Source organism: Strix uralensis, chromosome 25 (genome assembly GCF_047716275.1).
Source record: "Strix uralensis isolate ZFMK-TIS-50842 chromosome 25, bStrUra1, whole genome shotgun sequence".
Taxonomy (NCBI): Eukaryota; Metazoa; Chordata; class Aves; order Strigiformes; family Strigidae; genus Strix; species Strix uralensis.
The window spans coordinates 5,905,874-5,930,239 of record NC_133996.1 but is presented as its reverse complement, the minus strand read 5'-3'; the positions used below and the strand labels follow the sequence as shown (position 1 = coordinate 5,930,239).

The 24,366-nt window shown below is 64.8% G+C and overlaps 1 protein-coding gene across 3 annotated transcripts; it reads left to right on the top strand.

Annotated features, from left to right (window-relative positions):
• Positions 1 to 24,354, top strand: NHSL3 (NHS like 3). 3 transcript variants are annotated; one of them, XM_074894121.1, is made up of 7 exons: positions 1 to 223; positions 17,966 to 18,121; positions 18,366 to 18,421; positions 19,626 to 19,743; positions 20,134 to 20,250; positions 20,371 to 23,274; positions 23,463 to 24,354. In XM_074894121.1, the coding sequence occupies exons 1-7, from the start codon at positions 31 to 33 to the stop codon at positions 23,483 to 23,485; spliced, it is 3,567 nt and encodes a 1,188-aa protein (XP_074750222.1). In that variant the 5' UTR covers positions 1 to 30; the 3' UTR covers positions 23,486 to 24,354. The 3 variants fall into 3 exon arrangements, with proteins under 3 accessions (XP_074750222.1, XP_074750220.1, XP_074750221.1); XM_074894119.1 differs by lacking the exon at positions 1 to 223 and adding an exon at positions 7,856 to 8,014; XM_074894120.1 differs by lacking the exon at positions 1 to 223 and adding an exon at positions 16,287 to 16,484.
• The last annotated feature ends 12 nt before the right edge of the window (positions 24,355 to 24,366 follow it).

The window sequence follows — 24,366 nt, the reverse complement described above, 5'->3', positions numbered from 1 at the left end:
GGGCGCTGCGGGGCGCTGCCCGCCGCGGCCATGTCCGCCGAGGCTGCACCTGCGGCGGCGGGCGGCGAGCGGGAGCCGGAGCGCGGCGGCCCCGGCTCGGTGGCGGCTCCCCCCCGGCGGAGGAAGGCCCGGGCGGGCTCGCTGCGGCGGGCCCTCAGCTGGCTCCGCGGCCGGCGGCGGCGGAGGAAGGGCGGCAGCCCCCCGGCCGGGGCGGAGGGACGAGGTGAGGGGCGAGGGAGCGGCGGGGCAGCGGGCGGCGGTGGCTGTGGAGGTGGGCGAGGAGGGGTCAGGGTGGTGATCGGGGTGGTGGGCAAGGAGGGACCACGGTGGTGGCCACAGTGGTGGCCAAGGAGGGATCAGGGTGGTGGTCACGGTGGTGGCCACGGTGGTGGCCAAGGAGAGGTCAGGGTGGTGGCTGAGGAGGGGTCAGGGTAGTGGTCACGGTGGTGGCCAAGGAGGGCTCACGGTGGTGGGTGAGGAGAGGTCATGGCAGTGGCCAAAGAGGGGTCACGGTGGTGGCCAAAAAGGAGTCAAGGTGGTGGCCATGGAGGTAGCCAAGGAGGGGTCACAGTGGTGGCTTAAAAGGAGTTGAGGTGGTGTCTGTGGAGGTGGCCGAGGAGGGGTCATGGCAGTGGCCAAGGAGGAGTCACAGTGGTGGCCATGGAGGTGGCCAAGGAGAGCTCAAGGTGGTGGCCGCAGAGGTGGGCAAAGAGAAGTCACAGGGGAAGCCAAGGAGGATTGGGGTGGTGGCTGTGGCCATGGCCAGAGGGGACTTGGTGCTGGCTGAGGAGAGGTGGAGGTGCTGAGGTGCTGGCCGTGGAGGTGGCCAAAGAGGGCTCACAGCGGTGGCTGAAAAGGAGCTGAAGTGGTGGCTGTGGAGGTGGCTAAGGAGGGGTCACTGTGGTGGCCAAGGAGGGGTGGAGGTGCTGGCCGTGGTGGCAGCAGAAGTGGCTGAAGGGGGGTGAAGGAGGCAGTGGCCATGGTGGTGGTGGCCACAGGGGCTGTGCTGGCCACGGTGGCCGCTGCTGCGGTGGCAGCAGGCCGGATCCGGCAGTCCCTGGTGCAATCTCGCCCCTGCCCTGAGGGCTGGTGCCGGTTCACTGGGTAGGTTCTCTCTGCGCTGAGTCAGAAGGTCACTGGGGCTGAGGGAAACCTGGAGAGACGCCAACCGCTGCCGCCGCCTCCTCCTCCTCCTCCTCCTCCTGGGCAGGGTGTTTGCGTGCTCCAGGTGTGGCCCTTCCTGTCCTAGATATGGCCCTCGCCCCGGCTGGTTTGCAGGGTGCTGCTTCCGTCGCCCAGCCCCATCCCTGCCGCCTTGGCCAGGACAATCCTGCAGCCGAAGGTGCTGGGGGTGCCCTCTCTTCGCTGCCTCAGGGCCGTGTTATGGGGATCCGTGGGCTCAGCCCGGCCTCCCGTGGGCTGGGACCTTCAGCAGAGCGATGGGTGGTGGCGTGTCTGGTCATGCTCGTCTCCTTGGCGCCCTTGTTTTGCAGTAGTAGGTGTCCCGGCGAGGCAGTAGTTGCTGAAGGTATCACCCCGTGCAGCAAAGTGCTCAGCCTCTCCCACCCCACGCTGTCGGGGACACCATCTGTGTCACACCACTGCCCTCCCCAAGGGGCACCTCCTGTGGGGACGTCGATGCGCTTTTGCCGAGGGAGAGTCCGCTCTGCGGCACCCAAACGCAGCAGGATGCCGTCGCCTGGGACTTTTCTTCCTCGATTTGCCCCAGGGAGTGAATTTCCAGGCACTCAGGACTGCAGGCAGGCACGTTTACCGCTTGGAGAAGCACACAGAGCTCTGTGATAGGAGAGGTGTGGCCGTGGAAAGGCAAAAGGGTCTTGGGAAGTGGCTGAGCCCTCTGCTCAGAGGGTCTGTCGGATGCTGCCGGTGCCTCCCAGCCCGCTGCGTGTGGACGCTACTGCCACGGCCCAACGCTGAAACCTGAGCAGAAAAAATGAGATGTGCTGGAGCATGTGATGTTCCTCTTTGCAGCAGAGAAACGCCCCCAGCAGCTCTGCCAGCCTTTTTTTATTTTTTTTTTTTACCCCTAAAGTTGTAACATTCACCAGCTAATCCTGGAAATGCGAAGTCACTGCCCATCAGGGTGGCAGCTCGGGCACCTCCAGCCTGCTCACCACGCCGTCCCTCGTAAACACACCCGGCTGAAGCAGCCTGCGGCTCGTGACAGCCGAGGCTCCGTCACCGCGTGAGATATCCCCGTGTCTGGGAGAGCTGCCCCGAGCACCCGGCTGCCCGCGGGCCGTGCTGGTGACAGAGGGGCTGTGCAGTGCTGGGGGCTGCAGGACCCTTCCCCTCCGGGCGCTGCTTTCGGCCGTGCTGGTGGCCCACGGCATCCCGCTTGGCACACGCACGGAGGGCCGGGAGGTGCCACGTTCCACCGCGTCGCTCGGTGGCCCGCCGTGGGGAAGCGGCGTGGATGTGCGACGGTCACAGCTTGCGTGCGTGCTCGAGTCGCCTCCTTGCGTGCTTCCAGCGTGCGGAGCGTGCCGGGGAGACCCACCCTGCTTAACCACCTCCGGCTCGGCCGCAGCTGGGAGTGTCCTCAGGACAGCGCCAGCATGTGCTGGGGTTACCGGCATCCTTCCCCGCGAGGTGGGGGATAACGCCTCCCTGTATGACGGGGGGCGGGATGCCTTGAGCAGCAGTTTGGGCTGAGCTGTGGAAGTGGAAGGAGTGTTGGCTCCGGCTGCTTTCCAAGGGCTGCAGCTCTCCACCGCACGCAGCTCTGACCTGCCCGGAGGCTGCATCGGCCTCGCCGCCGACACCATGAGCCCTCGCACTGCAGGAGCCGGCCAGGCCCTGCCCCAGCTGGGAATTTTTCCAAACATCAGCTGGGAGCTGTGGGAGGGGGAGAGGGGAGAGCTTCAGCAGGTCCCTGTAGGCTCTGGGTGCCCTCGGCTTTCCCCCTGTGTCTGCGCGGTGCTGGGGGGTGGTTTGGATCAGGCCGGTGACCTGGCAGCTCCCATCACCCCGCTGTTCCCGTGGGTGGCTTTGGTCATGGAGGGGGGACAGGGCATCTCCGACCATCCCTGGTGCATCCCGGCTGGGGGGGAGTGAGGAGGGGGCAGGCAGGGTCTTGGGATGGCTCAGGTGGGAGGGAGGGAGGGAAGCTGTCCCAGGGAGATGCGGGTCAGGACTAGTTCCTCAGCCTGGGCATCTGCCCATTCACGACCTGGTTGTTGGTGAGGTTGGAATTGCTCAGCACTGAAATCATGGGAGCAGGAGGATGAAAGCATTTCCACTTTGGATCAAACCTGTGGGTCCGTCTAATCAGAGATCCCATCTCTGGCCGCTCACACAGCTGAGTTGTGTAGAGGAAGGACGGGTAATCCTGCTCATGGGCGAGTTTCAGGCCACCTCTCCAGGGGGGGACGCCAGCGGCTTTAGGCCGAGCAGGGACATGGCTCCATCCCAGCTGGAAGCCGAGTCCTCTCCCGTTTCCTGACTGGATACTCTGCCCTGTTTGGGCGAATGGGCCCTGCTGGCTGCAGCATCCCCTTTCTGCAGCTCTTTGCTGTGAGATAATTCCTGCTGCGAGCTGTAAGGCCCGGTCACGGTGGCTGCCAGGTGCTGCCAGCCCCGGGCTGTTTTACCTGTACACAGCCCGTCTGCTCTGAGCACCTCCGCGGCCCCGGCCCCGTGGTATCCGAGCACCTCATGATTCCCAACGTGTTTATTTCCACAATAATCTCCGGAGGCTGAGGAGTGGTTACACCTTGGGATGGGAACGGAGGTAGGGCGAGCAGCTGGGCTGTACTGAGGGTCTAATGCAGAGCGAGGAATCGGGGTGCTCGGCCAGCTCCAGTTTGCTCCCTGTGGCAGCTTTTTCCTGGTGGAAGCTGGGAACAAGAAAGCTGAAAGCTTTTTCTTCTCCTCTGTGAGTGCTGCCTGCAGCTGCCCGATGAAGGCAGCCTGGTAACCCTCAGCAGCACGAGCCTGCTCCTGCTCCCTGGGCTCCCCGAGCACGCGTGGTGGAGTCCTGCTGCCTGTGAGCGCTTTTAGTCCACTTTTTGGCTACTGCTTTATCCGGGTTTCGCAACATTCTTCTTAATACCCTGATGAAGTAAAGGAATTGATGTTCCAGAAATATTAAATTAGGGTAGGCTTTTTTTCTTTTTTTTTTCCTTTTTGATACCAGCTTAGTCCGGCAGCAACAGATTTCCTGACTGGGGGGGGACGACATACACTGTGATGTTAAAAATAAAGCTTTAAATGCGCACAGATGCTTTATAACACCAGCGAGTGGTTGTTGAAAAGCGTGCGGGGTGGCTTTGCCGTGTATGTGGTGAGCAGCAAGTGGCAGGGGCTGGGCTGCAGTGAGGACTGTGCTGGTGGGGTGGTGGAGGCCCACGTGAGACCTGGAGGCAATTTGGGGCTGGGTTGTTCCTGTGTGAGATGTGAAATCTCCCCAGACACTTGATTTCTTCCATCCTCTGTGGCCGTGTGGCACATGGTTTGGTGAAAACACAGGCTTTGTGTTTTAGTCCTGAGCTTCTCAACTCAAAGGAGGGAGGAGAGGTGTAGGCACCGCTGCCCCCGCGCCTCCCGCTCCCCGGGATTGTTTCTGTGCGTGTGTGGGAATGAATTTGTTAATCTGCAAAAGGCAAAGAGTGACACTTCAGAAAATGCGAGCAGCAGGAATCCCCTGGCTGGCCTGAACTGGCAACGGTGAGCGGCTCTGCAAACAAAGAGAGGTGTGTCTACAACCACAGCTATTCCACCTGGAGACAACTGGAAGAATTACTCTGGTGAATAACGTTCCATAAGATCCGATAAAACTATTTCACCGGAGTCATATTTCTCTTTAGAAGGAAGGTCTTATTTCATAAGACAATATCATCATTGACTTTGACTCCGGCAGCGATGGGAACATAAGCCGTTGGAAGGTGAAGAGCTGGGCAACGATGAAGTGAAAAAGCATTTCCCTGCCAAGCAGGAGCCAGAGCCCTGGGCTGGTCCCCGTGGCTCCTGCCGTGCACGGATAAAAAATACCTCAGCTGGAGCAGGGAGCTGAGCTCCCTCTGCTTCTGGAGCTGGAGCTGTCATCGACAGCGTCGGCCTGGACTCCGGCTTGAGCAGGAAATCATCTGAAAGCCTTCTGGTTATGTATTTCTGTTAATGATTGGGGATCTCAAGTGGGGTTTTTGCGTTACCTTTGCCTCGCTGAGCTTTACTTCCCCATGAAGGGAACAAGGGCTGAATTCCTTTCTCATTCAGGCAGCTCGGCTCCTGCTCCGTGTTCGCTCGGGGATGGAATCAGGTTTAGAAAACACCAGGAGGGAGGACGGATCCTTCACCCATGCCAGCACAGAGGGGCTCCTGCCGCCCTGCGCTTGTGCTGGCCGGTCTGACCGAGGGAGCGTGTGACTTTGGGATGATCAGATGTGCTTGGAGCAGTCACGCCGTGATGACAAGATCTGTATCTCATGAGCAGCTTCCCCCCACCTCCTAGCTCCTTGCTATTATCAGAGTCCTCTCAATGAATAAAACCAGGGGTTTCTGGCCTGGAAAGTACTGGAGTTGGCATCTCTTGCCCCCCGTTCCCCATTCTCGCTGGCTGCCCCACAACTGGGTTTTGGAGCGTGCCCGCTGGCATGCCAGCGAAGCTGCAGGTGCTCCCCCTCCGCTGCCACGCTTTCCAAGCAGATTTCTGGGTGCAGGGATTTAAACCCAGGTCTGGGGCGAAGGATGAGAGCAGCCGCTGGCAGTGCAGCCTGTCCATATGGGTCTTGGAGGGGTTTGTGTCCCGGGGTCTGCGGGGATGCTGGCGCTGCCCGTGCTGCTCTCAGCCCCCCAGCTACAGCAGGAAACATGGGACCCCAGAGGAGCTGGAGCTGGGTTGCCACGTGGCTGTGAGTTACCCCATCGGCCCCTTGCTATTTATGGCACACGTGGGCTTAGCTGGGTTGCTGGGGCTCAGCTCCCTCTTGGAGCCCCCTCGGCACCCCCGAGGCTGTGGCTTGCTGGGGCTGGGGGCGGTGAAGCTTCGGTGCCGGCGGTGGCCACATTTGCTAGGCAGGTGCTGGCACGGAAGGCGTCTGTTTTGGGAGCAGAGGGGGAAGTGTCTCACTGTATCTAGGGCAGTGTTGCAGGCTCCAGCCTCTCTTTTTCTTGCAGGGAGAGAAATAAAAATGCTTCACTGGGAAAGCTGTTGTGTGTGGTTGTGGAGGAGCCCCCTGGGTCACTGGGGAGGGGGACTGAGCAGCGTGAGGGGTCCATGCACCCTGTTTTGGAGCTGTGGCGAGGGGATGTACACCCCAGGGAGGCTCGGGAAGTGCTGGGCAGCTGGAGGAAGCCCTGTCTGGGGCTGGAGATGCCCCTGGCCAACCCGACTCCTGCAGCCCGGTGAAAAAAATCATCTCCCCCAGCCACTGGGCAGAGACCTCTGATCCGTTGCACTTGTGACCATGACCTTGTTTGATCCCAGCTGCCCTGAGATGGAAAGGCTGTGCCTTGAACTGGGTGCAGCCAGTAATGGGAAACAAGGAATAGATTCCCACTGGATCCCCTATTCTCTTAACAGCTCCCACAGGAAATGGGGCAGCAAATGCCCAGGGATGCTGGTACAGCCGCCCTGGTGCCAGGCACCGTCTGTGGCACAAGACAGTCTCTGCCCTGCTGACCGTGCCTTCCGGGCAGCAAACCCAGCCGGTGAGAAACTGAACCATCACTATTTCCATTGCGGAGAAGTCTAAAGATTAATTTATTGCCAATCACCTTGGGAGGTCAGGACAAAGCTGCCGGTTGATTTTAAACTTTTTTTTTTTTTTTATCACCTCCCCAGTTTTGTGCCTTTCCCACAGAGCCCTCCTTCCTATTTATCCCAGTCTTTGATGAATCACCTAAGGAACATAAACACTGCCAGCAGGAATTGCCCACCGCCTGGCTGGCTGACCCCTCCCTGCCCTCGCAGCATTTAATGTTCTAATTAAAAATCAGGAGGGAAAGCTGGGCTTCGGAGGGGGCAGGCTGGCGTCCGTGTTTCACAACGGGCAGGGCTTGTCCGTGCAGCGTGGGCAGCCGCTGAAGCAGCGCTGCCTGTGCACCGAGCTGCCCTTCCCCTGCCAGCCCCAGCCCGCTCGCTGCTTGCAAAACCCCGCGCAGCTGGAGCAGGGTTGGGAGCGGGGAGAAGCCGGGGTGCACCCCGGGGGGGGCCCTGGGAAGGAGGTGCTGGCGGTGTGAGCTGACATGGATGCACATGTCCTCGTGGCTCGCCTGGCTGTGACTTGTCCCTGAGACAGGAATGACCGTGGAGAGGGTGGCAGGGGGTTAACATCCACCTACGGGCATGTGGGTGCTCGCCCTGAGGTTGGGCAACAGCTGGACCCAGCCCTCATCCTCGGGCGCTTCGCTCCAGCTTTGGAAGCCCTGTTCTAGCCTTGGCCCTGCCAGGCGTGGCTGGGGTGCCCCCACGGCGCTAGGACCCCCAAAACCCAGGAGAGGGGGTCATAGCCTCGTTTGTCGGCGCAGTGCTCGGGGACGGGCGGAAATGGTGGCTGCTCGGTGGAGCGTGGCAAACTCCTGGGGGAGGTGGGAGCGGGGCCGGAGGCGAGCGCTGTGCCCAGATATCCTGATGCTTGGGGACGTTTGGCAACCGGGGGGTCTCCCTTTGCCCTCTTGGCCTGGCTGCGGCACCCACGCGTCCCTGCCGAAGGGATGGGGCTTGGGAGGGTGCTGTGGGATCCAACGGGCGATTCCAGCAGGCCCCTCCTCTCTGCCTGTACCATTGGCTCCGGCACAGCCGCCTGCGAGAGCTCAGCTCCGCCGGAGCCGGAGGGATGGGAGCCGGCGGCTGAGAGCCGTCGTCTCCCACGGCCACCCGGGCCACGCCGGAGCCCACTCGGCTCCGCCATGTAGCGCCCCGGCCTCCTCCACCCGGCCGTGGTGGAGGGCGACAGCGGCCTCATGGGCAACGCGCACCGCAAGAAGAGCCCAGCGGGCGTCAAGGCCGGCTCCTCCTGGCCCTTCGGCCGCGCCGGGAAGCCGAGGGCAGGTAGGAGCCATGGGGCTACCTGGGGAGGGGTCGTGGGGGGTCCTGGTTCGGTGCCTTTTGGGGGGGTCACACTAGGAAAGTTCGCTGCTTCTGCTCTCCCCAGCCCAGCTGCGGCTGGAGGGTTTGCTCTCCCCTGCCCTCCCGGTGCTGGGGGGCAGGATCAGGCCCTCTGACCCCATGTGCCTGAGCTGGGGAAATACCTCCGGCTGCACACAGGGGCTGCGCCGACATGCTGGGGAGCAGCCATCGGCTCGCCCGTGCTATCAGGACAGGGATCATCCGCTGAATTAGTTACCGATTTGTTTTTCTAAGCGGCGTCCCAGCGGTTAGAGCAGGGACCCGGGGCTGCCGGAGTCACCTTCCTCCCCAACCTCCGCTCCCGTCCCGTGCCTCGGTTTCCCTCGCTGTGCCCCGGGGAGCGGCGGATCTGGGAGTTGTTTGCAAAGAGCACCGGGCTGCTCCCCCCCACCTCCGTCCTGCGCAGCTTGCCCACCTCGCTCTGTGCGTGTCTGTCCGTCCGTCCGTGCACCGATTGTTCCACTGCTTTATGCTCCAACTCCACAGATGCAGCTGAAAAGCCCAGGAGGAGGCTTGAGGCAGGGGGAACTCTCTTCTGTGGGGAGGAGAAGTGGGGGAAAGAGTCCCATGCCAGCCTGGACCCACATATTGAACCGTCAGCCCCGCGGGGTGCCTGGTCCCAGCGAGTTCCCTCCGCGGTTCCTGCGTCAGAGTGGGGCGATGCGAGCGGGGAAGGTCTCTGGCAGTAACGTCGTCCCCATCCCGGGGTTGCTGATTTCCCCACTGATGTTGTTAAACTGTCCCCGCGTCCCCAGCCTGGCCTGAGTCCGGGAGGGGACTTAATGGGTGTGTGGGCAGGGGTCTGGGGTTGGTAGGAGCGGGGTTAGTGGGTCCAGGGGGGTGGTAACTGGGTGGTTTCTCCTGCCAGCCCTGTGGATCCCTGGCCCCGCTGTCCCTCCTGCCCTTGGCTGCCCCGTTTCCCTCGGTCTTTACTGACTAGCAGCTGCCCAGGTGCGGTGAGCCGAGCTCTCCGCAGGGTGAACAGGGTCTGGAGCCAACCCCTCACAGGCTTGGGGAGAGACCACACCAAGCAAAACTGCCCCGAAGAGGCAGGGGCCAGGATGGGGAGACCCCACAGACACACGGGGAGAAGCTGCTGACACGCCCTGACCAGCAGCAGCCTGGGGAAACTGAGGCAGGAGTGGTTACACCAGTTGCCCATGGCTGCATGGGGATGGCATCTCCTTCAGCGCAGGCTCTCCGGTCTCCTCTCTGCCAAAGTCATTCTCTCGTCATGGTCTTCACATGGGAAGGGCTTGATGCTGCCGGCCAGCGGTGCAGGGGACAGGGTGAGCCTCCTCCCTGGGAGAGGTGGTTTGGGGGCATCCCTGGTGCAATCCTCACCATTTCCTTGTGTTGTCCCCTCCAGATCTCCATCTCCTCTCCATCCCACTGCCAAGCTTGGGTGCCCGTTGCCCTTCCTCAGCACTGGCTGGGAGAAGCTGGGCTCCATCTCGGATGCCCTGGAACGGGTGTGATGTGGGACTGTGCAAAACAGCCGGGGCAGATCCTGCAAGGCGAGGGCCGGCGCTGGGGCCGAAGGCCGTGGGGTGGAAGGTGCTGAGAAAACATGGGGCGAGTTGTGTTTGTTCTCTGCGGCGGCTCCATGGCAACCGTGCAGCGGCCACAAAGCGAAAGAATTTGCATTGTGTCGCTTCAGCATTTCAGAGGGCGCAGCCGGGATCACCGGCTGGGGGCTGGGTGTGCTGGCACCCGCCGGACAGGCCCCCCGTGGTCCCTCTTCTCTCGCCCCTGCCCCTCACCCAGACCCTGGGTGCTTCTGGATTTTGGGTCAGAGGCTCATTGTATATCATGGGCAACTGGACCAGTATCCCCCAGTTCCCATCTTTCCATCCCTGGCTTCTTGGGAGCACCGGTTTGGCCCCGCTGTGCCCACTGCCGGCGAGTCAGGCCCGGGTGGGCACTGGCAGATGCTTTGTGCTTCTGCCGTGCGTGGGGCGACGTGGGCACCTGCTGCCTTTTCATCCTGAAGAACCAGAGCTGCGGTCCCTGGGGATGGGGTTGGCCAGGCAGGAGCTTCGGGAGCATGGCTGAGGGCTGCCGGAATTGCTCTACCTGCTGCAGGCAGCTGCCTGCATCCTGCTCTCTGCCTCAGCCTCCCCACTCTGCTTCACCAGCGCCAAACCCGCGTGGGGCCTGGCTTGGCATCCCCTGCCTCTCCTCCCCGGGCTCGTCTGTGGCGGGAGCTGCTGGGGAAGGTCCTTGAACACCAGGGAGACCAAAGCCTCTTATCACCTCCTTATCGAGGCCGCTGCGCCGGGCCCTGCTGAGTCAGGGTGGAGGAACGTGGCGGCCGGCCAGGCTGCGCCCCGCGGAGTCAGCGGGGATGCGGCTGCCGCCGGCGCGGGGTTCCCTGGCACCCGTGTCTGTGTCAGCGGGTGCTGGGGCAGGTTGTGGGGGGAAATGCCCTGCGGGGAGGCAGGCTTGGGGTGAGGGGTGACCCATGGGGCAGCGGGCACCCACACTTGCCCTAGCCAGGGGCCAGTGGTGGAGCCCTGCAGTAGCCCCAGCTCTTGCCGTGCAGCTCCGGGGTGGGCTGAGCAGCTCTGGGCGTCTTTCTCCTTCGCAGCAGCTCTTCGTGCCAGACCCACGCTGGGCCGGCTCCGTAAACAACCAGGGGAGCAGATAAGGGCAGGGGCCCGCCCTGGCCGGGGACGCACTGAGATTTACAGAGGCGCTTTCTCCAGGCACGGCCAGCCCAGCACGCCGGCCTGCCGGACTCGCCTGCTGGCATCCCGCTGCCGGCTGCGAGGGCCGAGCCCTTCCCGGTGCCCCCTCCTGCTCCGGGAGCAGGGGAGGAGGTGATCTGTGGGTGTCCCAGGCAGGCAGCTGCCTCCAACGCTCAGCTCCGACGTGCCAGGCCATGCCCGCTTGGCAGGCACCCCGTCACCAAGAGGCAGGGATGGGACCTGCTGGTTATATCTCCCCATCCCATTTTGGTGGCAGCCCCAGCCCCATCTGACGGCTCCTCTGCCATCTCCTCCCCTGATCCTGCATCGCCGTGTCCGTCTCAATCCTCGCCGGAGGATCGGCAGCTCCTCGGTGCTTCCTGCCAGCGCTGCCGAGCGAGAGACCCGCGGGCAGGAGCGGGGTTGGGTGCTGCTCGCAGGACGGTGCATCCCTGCACGGAAAAACCTGCAAGGTCTTGTCCCTAATCCGTCTCCTGGATTTGCTCCTGCTGTGGAGCCAAGTACCTGCTGTGACAGGCACGCCTGCCATTTAGGCAGCACCCTCGGTACCCTGCAAACACGCCGGGCATGACGGCGCGCGCCGTGGGGACGCAGCCAGCGCCGAGCACCGCGGCAGGGAACCGCGCAGGCGCCGCGGTGGCGTGCACGGGAGGCAGAGGAGAGGACACGCAGGGAAGGTGAAGCAGGGCTGTAATAAAGCTGTGAACTTTGGCGTAGGGAGGAGGTGCTGGTGGCCTGTCCCCGACCGTGCGTGCCACCAGCGTTGTCTCTGTGGTCCCGCGTCGCCTTTGAGGCTCTGCCCGCCACCCTCTCCCGCCCCACACTCCCCATCTGGGCCGTTCCCACCCGGATCCGGCTCCTGGCCGAGGAAGGCTGTTATTTACCTTCAAACCTGTTTGGTGGCTTCTGCCGGGAGGGGACGAGCGCGGGGTGGAGAGGTGGTGGGACTGGGACAGAGGCTTGCTGGGCTGGAGCAGGGGCTGAGAGCGAGGCACAATCTGGCAGCAGGGGGGTCCTGTCTCCCTCCGCGGTGCTGGGACCCCCGCCCTGGGCTGCTGCCAGACCCTCGCCCGGGGTCTGTGATAACACAGAGAGCAGGAGACATCGCGTGTCACCACACGGGCTGGCTGTGGGGCATGTGTGGGGCAGCAGCAAGGTCAGGGCCGAGATGGATGTCACACAACAAGGTGTGCTCCTGCCATGATGGCAGCTGCGGCTGGAGGCAGCCAGCCAGGCGACGGCTCTCCTCCGAGCGGGGTTTCACCCTGCGCTGGCTCCTTGGCCGTGGCCCGTTGGCTCGCCGGGGCGATGCAGGGCAGTTTTCTGCACTGTGATTTAGAGGAAGAAAAACGATCCAAGTTTGTTTTCCCATTTGAAATTAATTTTATTTCTGCCTCGGCGTGGGATCGTGTTTGAGAGTTGAGCCAGCAACGCAGTTCAGGTCGTGTTTATTTGCTTTGCAGAGATGTTTTTCCTGGATGAAGCAGCAGCCTCCAAGTGAGGCCGAGGGCAGGCTGCAGCCCCTGGGCTGGCAGTGGGGGGCTGCGTGGCCAGAGCCACAGTAAATATTATTGTGCTCTTATCCTGCCTGGAGAGAGCACGGTCCTGTGGCATGTCCCAGGGCACAGATCCTGTGCAGAGACAACAAGGGCTCGGGGAGCGAGGGCGACCGGGCTGGTTGCCTCCAGCAGGGCCACAGCCCCCCCAGCCTCCCTCACCAGCTGAAAGTTGGGGTGCAGGGGCAGGGCAGGGTGGCACAGGCAGGTGCCAGGTCCCACCTGGGGCCATGTTGCTGTGCGGGCGGAGCTGATGGGCCCAAGGGAAAGATGGACATGCTCGGGCTCGTAAAGAGACGGTGTTGCTCCCGACGGGGAGATGCTGGCAGGGCTGCCTGCGCCGTCCCTCCAGCCGGGAACTGGCTGGCTGTGCTGCGGTGGGAGAGGCCGATTCGGAGGGAGCAGGGGGGCTGGATGCTGGAGCAGAGCACGGGGGCTCTCGCAGCCACGGCAGGGTCCACGTGCTGACTGCTCTGTGGGGTTCTCGGGGCTCTCTGGGGTTCATGGTGCACCCCGCTGGCGTTCTCCACGCTTACGGCATCTGCAGGCAACCGCCGCTTTGCCCCGCTGCAGCACGGGGAGCAGAGCGGTCCCCAAGCCTGGGAACACGCCTGGATGGTGCTGGCCGATGCCTGGGAGCAGCGTGGTGGGAGAACATCAACCTCATGGGGCAGGGGGTCTTCTTGCTGCCTTCTCGCTGCTCTCGGCACTGCCCTGGCTGCTGGGAGCGGGGAGGTGAGGTCTCCATCCCACTGAGCAGGACACACGCAGGCAGGTTCTCCTCCCCTTCCTCCCCTGGGGACCTCGCAGCCCCTTCCCGCCCGCCTGCCAGCTCCCCCCCTCCTCCCCATTTTTCTCCGGTGAGTCAGTGGTGGTGGAAGGGGCGGCCGTGCTGCCTGTTCCCTGCCTCCTGCCGCAGGACCCGCCGCTGTGCAGGGAGAAGGCAAGTCGAGGCAGTGCCGTGCAGGCAGAGATAGATGTTTGCAGCCGAGTCTGGCCAAACCTGCTGCGTGCAGGAGGCACAGGCCTGGCGAGGAGGGGGACAGGAGCCAGGATTTTCTCCTCTGGCTCTCCCGGAGTGACGAGCATCATCGTGGCTAAGCCAGTTCCAGGAGGGAGCTGGGCCAGCACCGTATCTCACTTGCAGCATTGCTGGTCCAGGGCTGTATGGCTCCGGCCGTGTCCCTTTGGGGTCTCAGCTCTGGACTGTCCCTTGCGCAGCCCTTCCCAGTCCCACCTCGGTGCCCTCCAGCCCCTCTCTGCTGGCACAGAGCGGATCAGGCAGGGCTGAAGGCAGGGTGTCTGGGGTTCCCTGCCCCTTCGTATCATTTTGCCTGGCTTCAGGGATGCTTTGCTCCCTCCGGACCATCCCTGGCACTGGTAGCAGCAGATACCAGCTCCAAGTCAGGGAGAACATCCTGGAGAGAGTGCCTGGCCCTGAGATGCCTCTGGCTCCTTCTCCGGGAGGATCCCACTGCCACGTGTGGATGAGGCACGTGTGTCAGATGAGCACCACGGAGCCTGGAGGGGACGGGGCGATCCAGGGCACGTCGCAAGGAATGCACGAGGGACGGGACGCCAGCTCCGACCGGGCGTGTTGCTACCGGCACTGGCTGCAGCTGTGATGGCTTCTTCAGCCCACCAAGATCTGCAGCCTCTGCCGCAGGATCAGGCCTCTTTCCCTCCCGGCTTCCCCCCTCTTTTCCCGTCCCTTTGCAGCAGGTTTTGCCGTGTGTTGACAGAGCCGGGGCGAGGCCGTCTGGGTGAGGAGGACGCGGTAGCGAAGGTTGCAGGGAGCGGGAGGAGAAGCGGAGGCGGCTCTTTGCGCGCGGCCACGCTCGCCAGCGTCAGCCCTCGGCACGAGGCTCCTCCGTGGCCGGGCAGTGGCTGGGTGGTGGCCACGGCGTCCTGCCCGGATTATCCTTTGGGTGATTGCAGTCGGCGATGCTGAGCTCCTCCTGCCCTGAGCTGCAGAAGTGTCACACTCAGGAGAGGGACGCGTTTCTGTCAGAAAGGGACACTCTCAAGGCCCTTTGGGTACTTGCGGGCGATGGGCCACGTACGGGGAGGAGAAGCAGGGACAGGCTGTCTGCCAGCACCTGGGAATGTCCTCTCAGACCCAGGCAGCAGCTTCCACATACGTGTGCTGCCATCAGCAGACCCGCGGGGCTGAAGCTCAGCTCTGCCTGGGCCTGGCAGCACAGGGGGGACTGTCCCCCTTTACCCGTGGGGGCTCACAGAGCTCCCGGTGCCGTGCAGGGGGGTCCCAGGTGTGGTCCCATCCGTGCAGAGCTGGACGTGCCATCCTGGAGGGCTGGACCCTCCCCTGCAGAGCCGGGAATGCCGTCACTCTCGGCTGCGTTTGCCCACCGTCGGCTGTGGCCCTCGCTGGGGCTCGTGATGGGCTGCCGGGAGAGGAGAGGGCAGCGTTCAGCGCAGCACGTGGCTGCCCGCTTTGTGCATCCTCAGCCCTTTAATTATGTCCCTTTTCCACTTGCGCTGTGAAAAGAGCTGGGGAGCGTCTGCCTGCAGCTGCAGGCACCTTCTGGGTGAGCACGTGGGCAGCGGGGCCGATCCTGCCCGTCCTGCGGGCAGGGTGCTGGGTTATGCATAGCATGGGCTGCAGGGTGCTGCTTGGGTTTGCTGTTATGGGCGTGCAGGAGATGCAGGGAAGAAGTTCCCCCGAAGCACAGAGCTGCCCAGCCGGGGACGCAGAGGTGCCCTTTGCAAGGTCAAACTGTCCCTCAGGTGGCACGTTCAGGGCCTGGGCGCCGTGGGACTTTCACTCTCTGCTTTGGGTAACTCGGCTTCCTTGGCAGCCAAACCCCTCCCTGCCCTGGCAAAACCAACCCTGGGCGCAGGCAGCGGGGAGCTGGCAGGGCAGGGGAAGGAGGGTTTGACACGTCGGCTGCTGCCTGGCACCGGGACAGCCCTGCCCGCTGGGTAAATACTGGGAGTTCTTCACCTTTTGGGGCAAAACGCCTGGAGGTGGGAGGGATGGAGGCACCCGGGGCTGATGGACAGGGCAAATTCCCCTTCTGTGCAGGGCACCGCTGCTGGAGGCAGCCTGCCTGGGGCTCCCCGGCACCCACCGCCCCGGGAGCACGCAGCACCTCGTGCGGGGGGACAGGTGACCGTCGGTGCCACCATCTGTGCCAGTGTCTGACCGCCCGGCATTTCTGCCCCAGCCTTCACGTGCCCCTGTGCCAGCAGCTACTGGTTAGACTGGTCCGAGACCTCGCTCTCCCCCAGCATGCCGCCAGCTCTTGTGACCGTGACGTAGCCGTGCTGGGTGCCCCGTCCCTAAGGACAAACACCCTTTGCCCCGCAATGGCTTGTGTGTCCCCCCGCCGCGGGCTGAGCCATGCCGGGAGCGGGGCTCTCCCTGGCAGGGCTGGGGGGGCTGCAGTGGCGGGGGGCACTGGGGACAGATGAGGAGGGGGAATGCCAGCGCCGTTGGCAGTGCTGTGCCGTATCCCAAGGGCTGGTGCTCACTGGAGGAAAAGCTTCCCAGCTCCTCCCAGTTGGCCGTACTGTTGTGGAAGTGAGTAACTGGTTTGTAGGGATGCTGTGCTCAGTGGGGAGCTGGTGAGGAGGGTCCTGGGGGGGGGGGGGGGGGGTGTCCCAGGGGTGCAAGAGGGGGCAGTTGGGGGAAATCCTGGCCCTGAGCCCGGCAGAACAGATCCCTGCCAGCCGTGCTGTACGTGGGAGGAGGCGGGAGGGCCGGGGGCTGAGCGGGGAGGCCAGAGGAGGGGCCCCCCGCTCTCCTTCTCCCGTGGCCGAGGCGTGGGGTGGGCGCAGCTGGGGCTGTCCCCTCCCGCCGCCGCGCAGCCGTCCCCGGGGTCAGGCTTCTCCCCGCACACGGGCAGCGGTGCCGGAGCCGCTTTGCCTGGCTGAGCATCCTCCCGCCACGCGGATGAGGACGGAGAGAGGGAGCTGGGGGCCGCCGGCATCCGCCTTGCCGGCACACGGCTGGGCGAGAGCCACCCCGGCACAATAGGCGAAGCCTCCGTGGGGGGCGGCGGAGCCCCCGCTTCTGCGGGGACCAGACCCTCTCCTCGGCCACCATGGTGGTTTTCATGGGCAGGAACCTCTCCTCGCTTCTGGCTTTCTTCAAGAAGAAGGGTGAGTGAGCGGGAGGGAGGGAGCAGCGCCTTGTCCTTACACAGCCTCTGTTTGCTGGGACCCCCGGCACCGGGCGCTCGCCCACCCGCCGTGGGCAGGGGAGGGGGGGGCTGCCATCCCAGGGGGAGGGCAGGGAAGGTCACCCCAGCCCTGGCTTCGTCCGCCGGGAAGTTAACGGAATAAATCACTGCGCTCCTCTTGCCGGAAGGCGGCTCCGGGTGTGCCGGGGGTGTTGGGTGAGGGGCTGCTGAAATTGGAGGGAGGAAAGGGCTTAGGGGAAGGGGAACGTGATGGTGGGGGGGCTGTGGGTGTCTCGTGTCCCCTGCAGGGACTCTGCAAAGGGGTCCCCTGGGCTGCCACCCGCTCTCCCGGCCTGGCCGTGCCCCCGGTGCCCCTCGCTGTGCCGCGGGTGCCGGTGGAGGCAGAGGCCGGCGTGGCGGCATGGCGCGGCAGGGCGGGCCGGCTCCATTGTTCAGGGCCTGCTCCTTTGTGCGCCGGAGCCGGAACGCGGCCGCCTCGCTGCCTGCCCGGGAGGGGATGAGGGACACGGGGGACACAGGATGGGTGGGTGGCGTCGGCGATGCCGAGCAGCAGGTGCCCGTGTCCCCGGGGTGCTGCCGCCAGCCCCGCTGGTTTCCTGTGCTCTCCCTTCCCTTCCTCGGCCTCAAATTGTTTTTTTCTGGGCAGGAAGAGTTTGAGGCTTCGCGTCAGGCAGCGACGTGCAGGCAGGGCTGTGCCCGCAGCGCCCTGGCCGGGTGATGCCAGGCGCAGCCCCTGACAAGCACCCAGAGCTGGTTGTGGGCACCCCAGGGTGACAGTTTGTAGGGAGGAGGCTGCAAGACAGGGAGTGGAGGTCCCCATGCCGGCCGTGACATGGCATATGGGGTCTCCAGCACCTGGGGGGCTCGGTGGGGGTATTTGGATCATCTGGGGTCTCTGCACCTGTCTGTGCCTCAGTTTCCCTCGTCTGTGCAGTTCCCAGCCTGCCTGGGCAGGGGCTGAGTCCCTGCTCTCAGGGTGCTTCGCAAGGCCTGGGGATGATGCAACCCTCCACAGGGAAAGTCATCGTCTTTCTATTCTTGTTTAATCCCTCCCTGCTGCCCCTTCTCCACACAGCTGCCCGTGGCCCTGCACAACTCGCTGCCTCGTTTGCTCCTAACGAAGGTGCTGGGGAGGAGGGTGGTGCCGTGCCCCAGCTCCGCTCTGGCCGGCAGGGAGAAAACCCTGCAGCTTCGTGATGGAGCCAGCCTGACTCCGGCATATCGACCGGCCGGGCAGAGCCATGGGATATGATTTCTCCCACAGCTTTTCCGGCGCCCGGTTCAGAGATGAGCGGGATAACGTCATCCTGGGCTGGCTGTCATCACCCGGCGCTTCTCCCAGCTTGCTGGGGCCACATCCCGTGGGTGGGGGGAGTGTGGCTGTGGGGGGAGCTCCCCCCCCACTGCCCCCAGCCGAGCTGACCCCTCTTGTCTCTGCAGGCGCTGCCAAGGGCGAGGCCGAGAAGCGGCTGAGCGTGCAGTACACGGCGGGCGAGGAATGTCCCGACAACGTCTTCTTCCCCAGCACACGGCCCCCGCACCTGGAGGAGCTTCACAACCAGGCCCAGCAGGGACTGAAGTCCCTGCAGCACCAGGGTAGGTGTCCCCAACCCCGGGGTGGCCCTGGGGACAGGGTGGAGGGTGCAGCTGGCCGGCCCCAGCTCCTGGCTGGCCGGGCTGTGTGGGCGGCGCGATGGGGCTGACCGGAGTCCAGCGCTGGGGCTGGCAGCGGTGGTTGGGGTGTGCGGGCAGCGCTGCCGGACTCGGCAGCCATTTCTCTGCCTGGCGGTTCCTCCCAGGGCTCCCCGGGAGGGATTTACCTCCTGCTTTCCCTCCACAGAGAAGCAGAAGCAGACCAAAAGTGCCTGGGACCACGGGGACACCAGCAGCCTCCAGGTGAGCTCTGCTGAGGAGCCGGCTCTGCCCCGCAGCACTCTTGCGGTGCTCTGGGGATGAGGAGCCCCTCTGTCCCCCCTGTATGGTGTTTGGCGGTTGGGGGCAGATGGGGAACCAGCCAAGGCTGCGGGACCATTGCCGGGGCGGTTGTGAGGCAGGAAGCAGCCGTGTGTCCCTCGGTGTTATACCCTTTGCCCCATGACAAGTCACTGTCCTCATCCCTGGCCTCAGCTTTGGCACGTTCTGCCCTGCCTTGTGGGGCTCTGCTCGGGGACCCCCACCCTGTCTGTCCCCCCCACTCCCACCCCACTGCTGTCCCCTGGCAGACCCAAGCGAGGTGGGGTGACGGGGTGGCACGACAGGGACCGTCAGCCATATCCAGCCCCACGGCCGGGCCCCTCCCTGGCTGCTGACGAGGAGAAACTCCCACTCTCTTGGCCGTGTTGGGCTTTGCCGCTTCCCCGGGCTCTGACCCTGCTGCCAGTGCCTCACCCGCCCATGTTTGCTCAAGCCACTGCATCCTGCTGGCTCTGGGCCCCCTTAACCCCTTGGAAGCGGGGGGAGCCGGGCGGGCAGAGCCCTTGGGGGGGAGCAGGGCCGGCTCAGGGTGGTGGTGGAGGGGTTGGGTGGTGCCTCACGCTGATGAGTCTCATCCCGACCTCTGCCTGTGCCGAGAGATGCTTTGGAGGATTGGGGGGCACTGAAAGCTGTGCCTGTCACAGGGCTGTGCCACTGGCTGTGCCCAGGGCGGGTCCCCAGTGCGGCCACATCACTGCTTTTGTGTCCCCGTCCCCCCCCCCAGCTCAGCCCCACACCCTTCTCCGGGCCGTGGCAACCCTCCAGCCCCGGGCTCTGGGACACAGCAGGGCTGGGCGCAGCCATGGGGCCATTTGCAGCTTGGCATGGTGGCGAGGCTGGCGGTTTCCTCGGGTGCTCCTTCGGCGGGCCGGACCCCAGCTCTTCTGCTGTCCGGGGGGCTGCGAGGCCAGGCAGGGTCCCTGGGGCTGCTCCCGGCCCCGCTCCTGGTGGGAGGACTCTGGATGCCGGCGTGGCTGACTCAGCCTTTGGCCCTCGGAGAAGCTTTTGTCTCGGCAGCGCTGGGCTGCGGAGTCAGTTTGCGGCGGAGAAGGGGCCTGGCGGGGGCCGGGGCAGCTCCGTCCCCGCAACCCCGGGGTCTGCCTGAGCCTGCTCTCTGCCCACACAGTCCTGCGCATCCTCGGAGGATGACAGTGTGTCCATCCGGAGCCGGGCGGCCTCCTGTGCCACGGACAGCACCTCTGAGGACGCCCTTTCCATCCGCTCCGAGATGATCCAGCGGAAAGGTACCCGGCTGGGTGGGCTGCAGGGCTGGGGGGGCGAGCCAAGGGGGTGCGAGGGGGGTCAGGGCGCCTGGTGGGAAAGCTGGGCTCTGCGTTGGCGTGGCCACGAGCCAGTGCAGGGATTTGGGGGCCCTTGGAGAGAAGAGAGCAGCTCTGGCTGAGTCAGAGAGTTGGGGCTGGGCGAGGAGGACAGACGGACAGACAGACACCGTCTCCTCCCTGCTCAGACTGCGCGGCTGTTTGGCAGCTGCCGGGGCCTCCCCGGGCTGTGCCGAGCGCCTGAGCCCAGCTTGTCCTGGAGCGTCTCGGGCAGTGGGGGGGTGCTGGGGACACTGGGGACGCCCTGGCCAGGGCCCCCCTCATGCTGGCTGGACCCGCTCATGTTTCTCACAGGTTCCACCTTCCGCCCACACGACTCCTTTCCCAAATCCTCGGAGAGGGCTGGCAAGAAGAGGAAGGAGAGGAGGACAACGGTGCTGGGCATCCCCCAGCATGTCCAGAAGGAGCTGGGTAAGCACTGGGGGTAAGGGGGGGATTTTTAGGGTTAGGTCTCGTTGCCCAGGCTCTGTTTGCCTTGGCTCGGTGCGTCTGCTGTGGGATCACACTGGATTTGTCTCTCCCTGCTCCCAGGTCTCAGGAACAGCCGGGAAGCCAAGGGACACCCCGAGACTGATGGGCAAGGGCTGAGGGGCAGCCAGGTACCGCAGCCCTTGCTGAACGGCGGGCAGGTCTCCGGCGACGCCATCCGCATCCCCACCATCGATGGGAAGCTGCAGCCGCTGGCTGTCCCCGGGGGTGCCCGCGTCTGCCTGGGAGTCTTGGAGGAGGCAGACACGGCCCTGCAGAAGCACATCGACCGGGTTTACTACGACGATACGTTGCTGGGAAGGAAGACGGCAGCCAAGCTGTCACCCATGGTGAGGCCAAAGTCATTAGCTGTGCCGGGCATGACCACCAACGCCAGCCCCCCGGAGCTGCTGAGCCCCGTCATGTCCATCTCACCCCAAGGCACCTACATGTCCAAGATCATCCCCAACGCCATCCTGCCGCCCATGGTGGACGTGGTGGCCCTGACGCGGAGCAGCGTGCGGACACTGAGCCGCTGCAGCCTGGTGTCATCCAGCCCGGCCTCGGTGCGCTCCCTTGCCCGCTTCTCGGAGCGCAGCACCCGCAGCCGTGAGCCTTCCTCCTCCAGCGACAACTGGAGCCACTCGCAATCCACGGAGACCATCGTCTCCAACAGCTCCACCATCTCCTCCCAGGGCGGCTCCGACCGCCGGCAGCCCGAGGCAGGGCTTCGTGGCGAGGTGGATGCCGTGGCTCGCTCCGACACCGACCAAGTCAGCGTCTACAGCTCCGCCAGCTTCGTCAGCTCCTGCTCTAAGCCCACTGCTGGCCCCACGCCTGTGGCTCCCGGGCTCCTGGCCGTGGGGGGCAGCAGCGGCCGGGCGTCCCCCACCTACAGCATGAGCAGCCAGGCGGAGGGCTCAGACACGGGCAGCCTGGCCAGCGAGCGCTCCTCCGCCCGCAGCGTCTCCCTCAGGAAGATGAAGAAGCCCCCGGCCCCCCCTCGCAGGACCTACTCGCTGCACCAGAAGGCTGAGGGGGAGCCCAAGGTGCTGGGGCTGCCCCCCAAGCCCGACCGGCGGTCCCAGCGGGACAGCAGCGCGCCCTGGGCCCCGCACCCCGAGCCCTTCAGCCCCACGGCTGAGGATGAGGTCTTCTCCCCATCGTCGCTGAGCGAGACCAGCAGCCTCCGCTCCGAGAGCCTGGCCGGCACCAGCTCCCCCGAGGCCTTGCGGGGCAGCCCTGGGGTGACGGTGGTGCTGAGGGAGCCCCAGGCTCAACCCAAGTGGAGCTGCCCAGATGGGTCTGACCGCACCATGTCCCCCTCCAGTGGCTACTCCAGCCAGAGTGGGACACCCACGCTGCCCACCAAGGGGCTGGGACCCCCATCTGTGTCCCCGGGCAGGGCTCAGCCCCAGAAACCGGACCGGGTCTGCTCCCTGCAGTCACCTGCGCTCTCCGTGTCCTCCTCCCTCACCTCCATCTCCTCCTCGGCCTCAGACCCTGTCCCCCCTGAGACGCTGCCCTGCCGCTTGGACCGGTTCATCATCCCGCCGCACCCCAAGGTGCCCGCACCCTTCTCCCCGCCACCCACCAAGCCCCAGCAACCCCCAGCGCCCACCAGCCCCCTCCTCCCCTTGCCAGACCCACCGGCACCCAGCACTGCCTGCCAGCAGCCCTCGGCCAAGCCCAGCGGCAAATCTCCACCACCATCGCCGCCACCTGCCTACCACCCGCCTCCCCCGCCGGCGAAGAAAGCAGAGGGGAGCCCCCAGGCCACCAGCGAGGCCCCTGCCGACACCGCCTGGCCCCCGCCACCCCCGCCAGCTCCCGAGGACCACGACCTGTCCATGGCAGACTTTCCCCCTCCGGATGAAGCCTATTTCTCCAGCCTGCCAGATGCCGCGCCGGCGACCGGGCAGAAAGCGGCACCAAGCCCGGGGGCTGCATCTTCCTCATTCTCTGCCACCGTCTCCTCGCGCAGCCAGCAGCAGGGCCCGCCGGCCGGGGCGCCGCAGCCGCCTTCCCCCGCTGAGCCCCCTCCTGAGGTCACCGTGCCGCCGCCGCCGCCGCTCCCCCCGCCCTCAGCTCCCACTCTGCCGCCCCAAATCAGCCTTAAGAAGGCGGCCAACGGCCCCCGGGCAGACGCCAAGAAGGAGCCGGTGTCGCGGAGCAAGAGCGGCCCCGTGCCCAAGGAGGACGCCAGCTTGCCCATCGTCACGCCCTCGCTGCTGCAGATGGTGCGGCTGCGCTCCGTGAGCGTGGAGCCGCCCGCCGGGGCCGGGGCCGGGGCCGGGGCCGGTGCCGAGGAGCGTCCAGCACCCCAGAAGCCCATCCGCCGGTCCCTGTCCACGCGGCAGCCCCCTCCTGCCAAAGATGCGGTGCCTTCGAACCAGCTCCACCACGCCGTGCACCTCAAGGCCGCTGCTTTGTCCTCCGGTGAGGCTGCGGAGAAGCCGCCGGGCAGCAGAGCGGCTCTGCCTGGCCCTGAGGGGCTCCCCGGGGATGGCCAGCTCTCCCCCAGGCACAAGTCACCGGCCTCCACTGCCAGCTTCATCTTCGCCAAGAGCTCCAGGAAGCTGGTGATCGAGACGTCCTCGTCCTCTGAGGCACAGGCCGACCTGAAGAGGAACTTGGTGGCCGAGCTGATGAATATCTCGGGCCAGCGCTCAACAGCCCCGGCTGCCGCCCAGCAGGGCCCCGGCAAGGCACAAATTCACCGAAAACCTGGCAAGATCCCCCCTCCGGTAGCCAAGAAGCCTTCGCTTGGCCCGGGGCCGGTTCCTTCCCCCCTGAGCCCAAAGCCGGTGGGGACAGAGGCGCTGGGCACCCCCGTGGCGGACGGGAAGGCCAAGGCGGTGCCGGCGGACGAGAGCAGGACTAAGAGCGAGCCGGCGGGGACGGCGGCCTCGGGGACGGAGGGCAGGAGCGCCGCGGAGCCGTCGGCTCAGAGCCTCCCTGCACAAGGTACGTGGGACAGGGGACGATGCCGCTGTGGGTGCTGGGGCTCCCGAGCTATACGTTCCTGAGCTATAGGTGCCCAGCGCAGCGTGTGGGCCGTGGTGGGGATGGGGTGGGAGAGCCCGGCCATGGGACAGGGCTGTGGGAAGTTGGGGCTCAGGGTGGCTGACGGGCTCTTCCCTCCTGCCTTGCAGATGGACGGGGAGAGACAGCCTGAAGGACGAAGCTGCAGGATTGGTGCCCCCACAGACAGGAATCCAAATCTCTCAGGGACCTGGGCAGGTCAATGGACGAGTGTGGAACTGGCAACTAACTTAATACAGGAAGCAAACAGCCTTAGCCTCCACGGCCTTGATGATATTTATGCAAAAATGGTGTTGGTTTCACTTTCCTAAGTACTACAGCTTTATTTTGCTTTTTTTTTTTTTTTTTTTTTTTTTAAAAAAAACTGGACTCGAGGTCTGTGCCCAGAGCCAGCACCTCCTCCCTGCCGGGCTGCCGCTTGGTTTGGGCACGCGGAGCAGAGCAGCCCCGCCGAGAGGAGCGCGGGGACCGAAGAGGCTGGAGCTGGAGCCGCTCTGCTCCCGGCCAGCCGGGCCCGCGGGGAATCGAAGCACTTTGGACAAAGGAAGGGGAAGGCTTCAGCCATGGCAGCGCCCCGGGGGACACGGGCAGGAGCCACAGGATGGGACAGAGGCGCTGGTTGGGAGGGACCAGGGCCTCGGCCCTTGAGGGAAAGGCAGGACGGGGGCTCTGGGCCAGCACCGACCTCTGCCCACGGCAGCGCGAGCTCTGGGTACTTGCCCGCTGCCCGGCCCAGCTAGCCCACAGCCGCGCTGGCCGCAGGGGGAACCTGGCTGCCCCGTGAGCTGGTCTTCAGGCGCTGGGCTCTGGGGTAGAGCCTCGATTTCTATTTCTGTAAACTCGGGTCACATTTTGATTTCTTTGATTGTTAAAAAAAAAAAAAAACAAAACACCAAACCAAAACAAAAAACCCCCAACCAAACCAAACCAAAAGCAACCAACCCTCTGCCACTGAGTAGCTGCTCAGAGCTCTGTACCTGGCTGGTAAAAATGATGACCGAAGTTTGCTGGCTC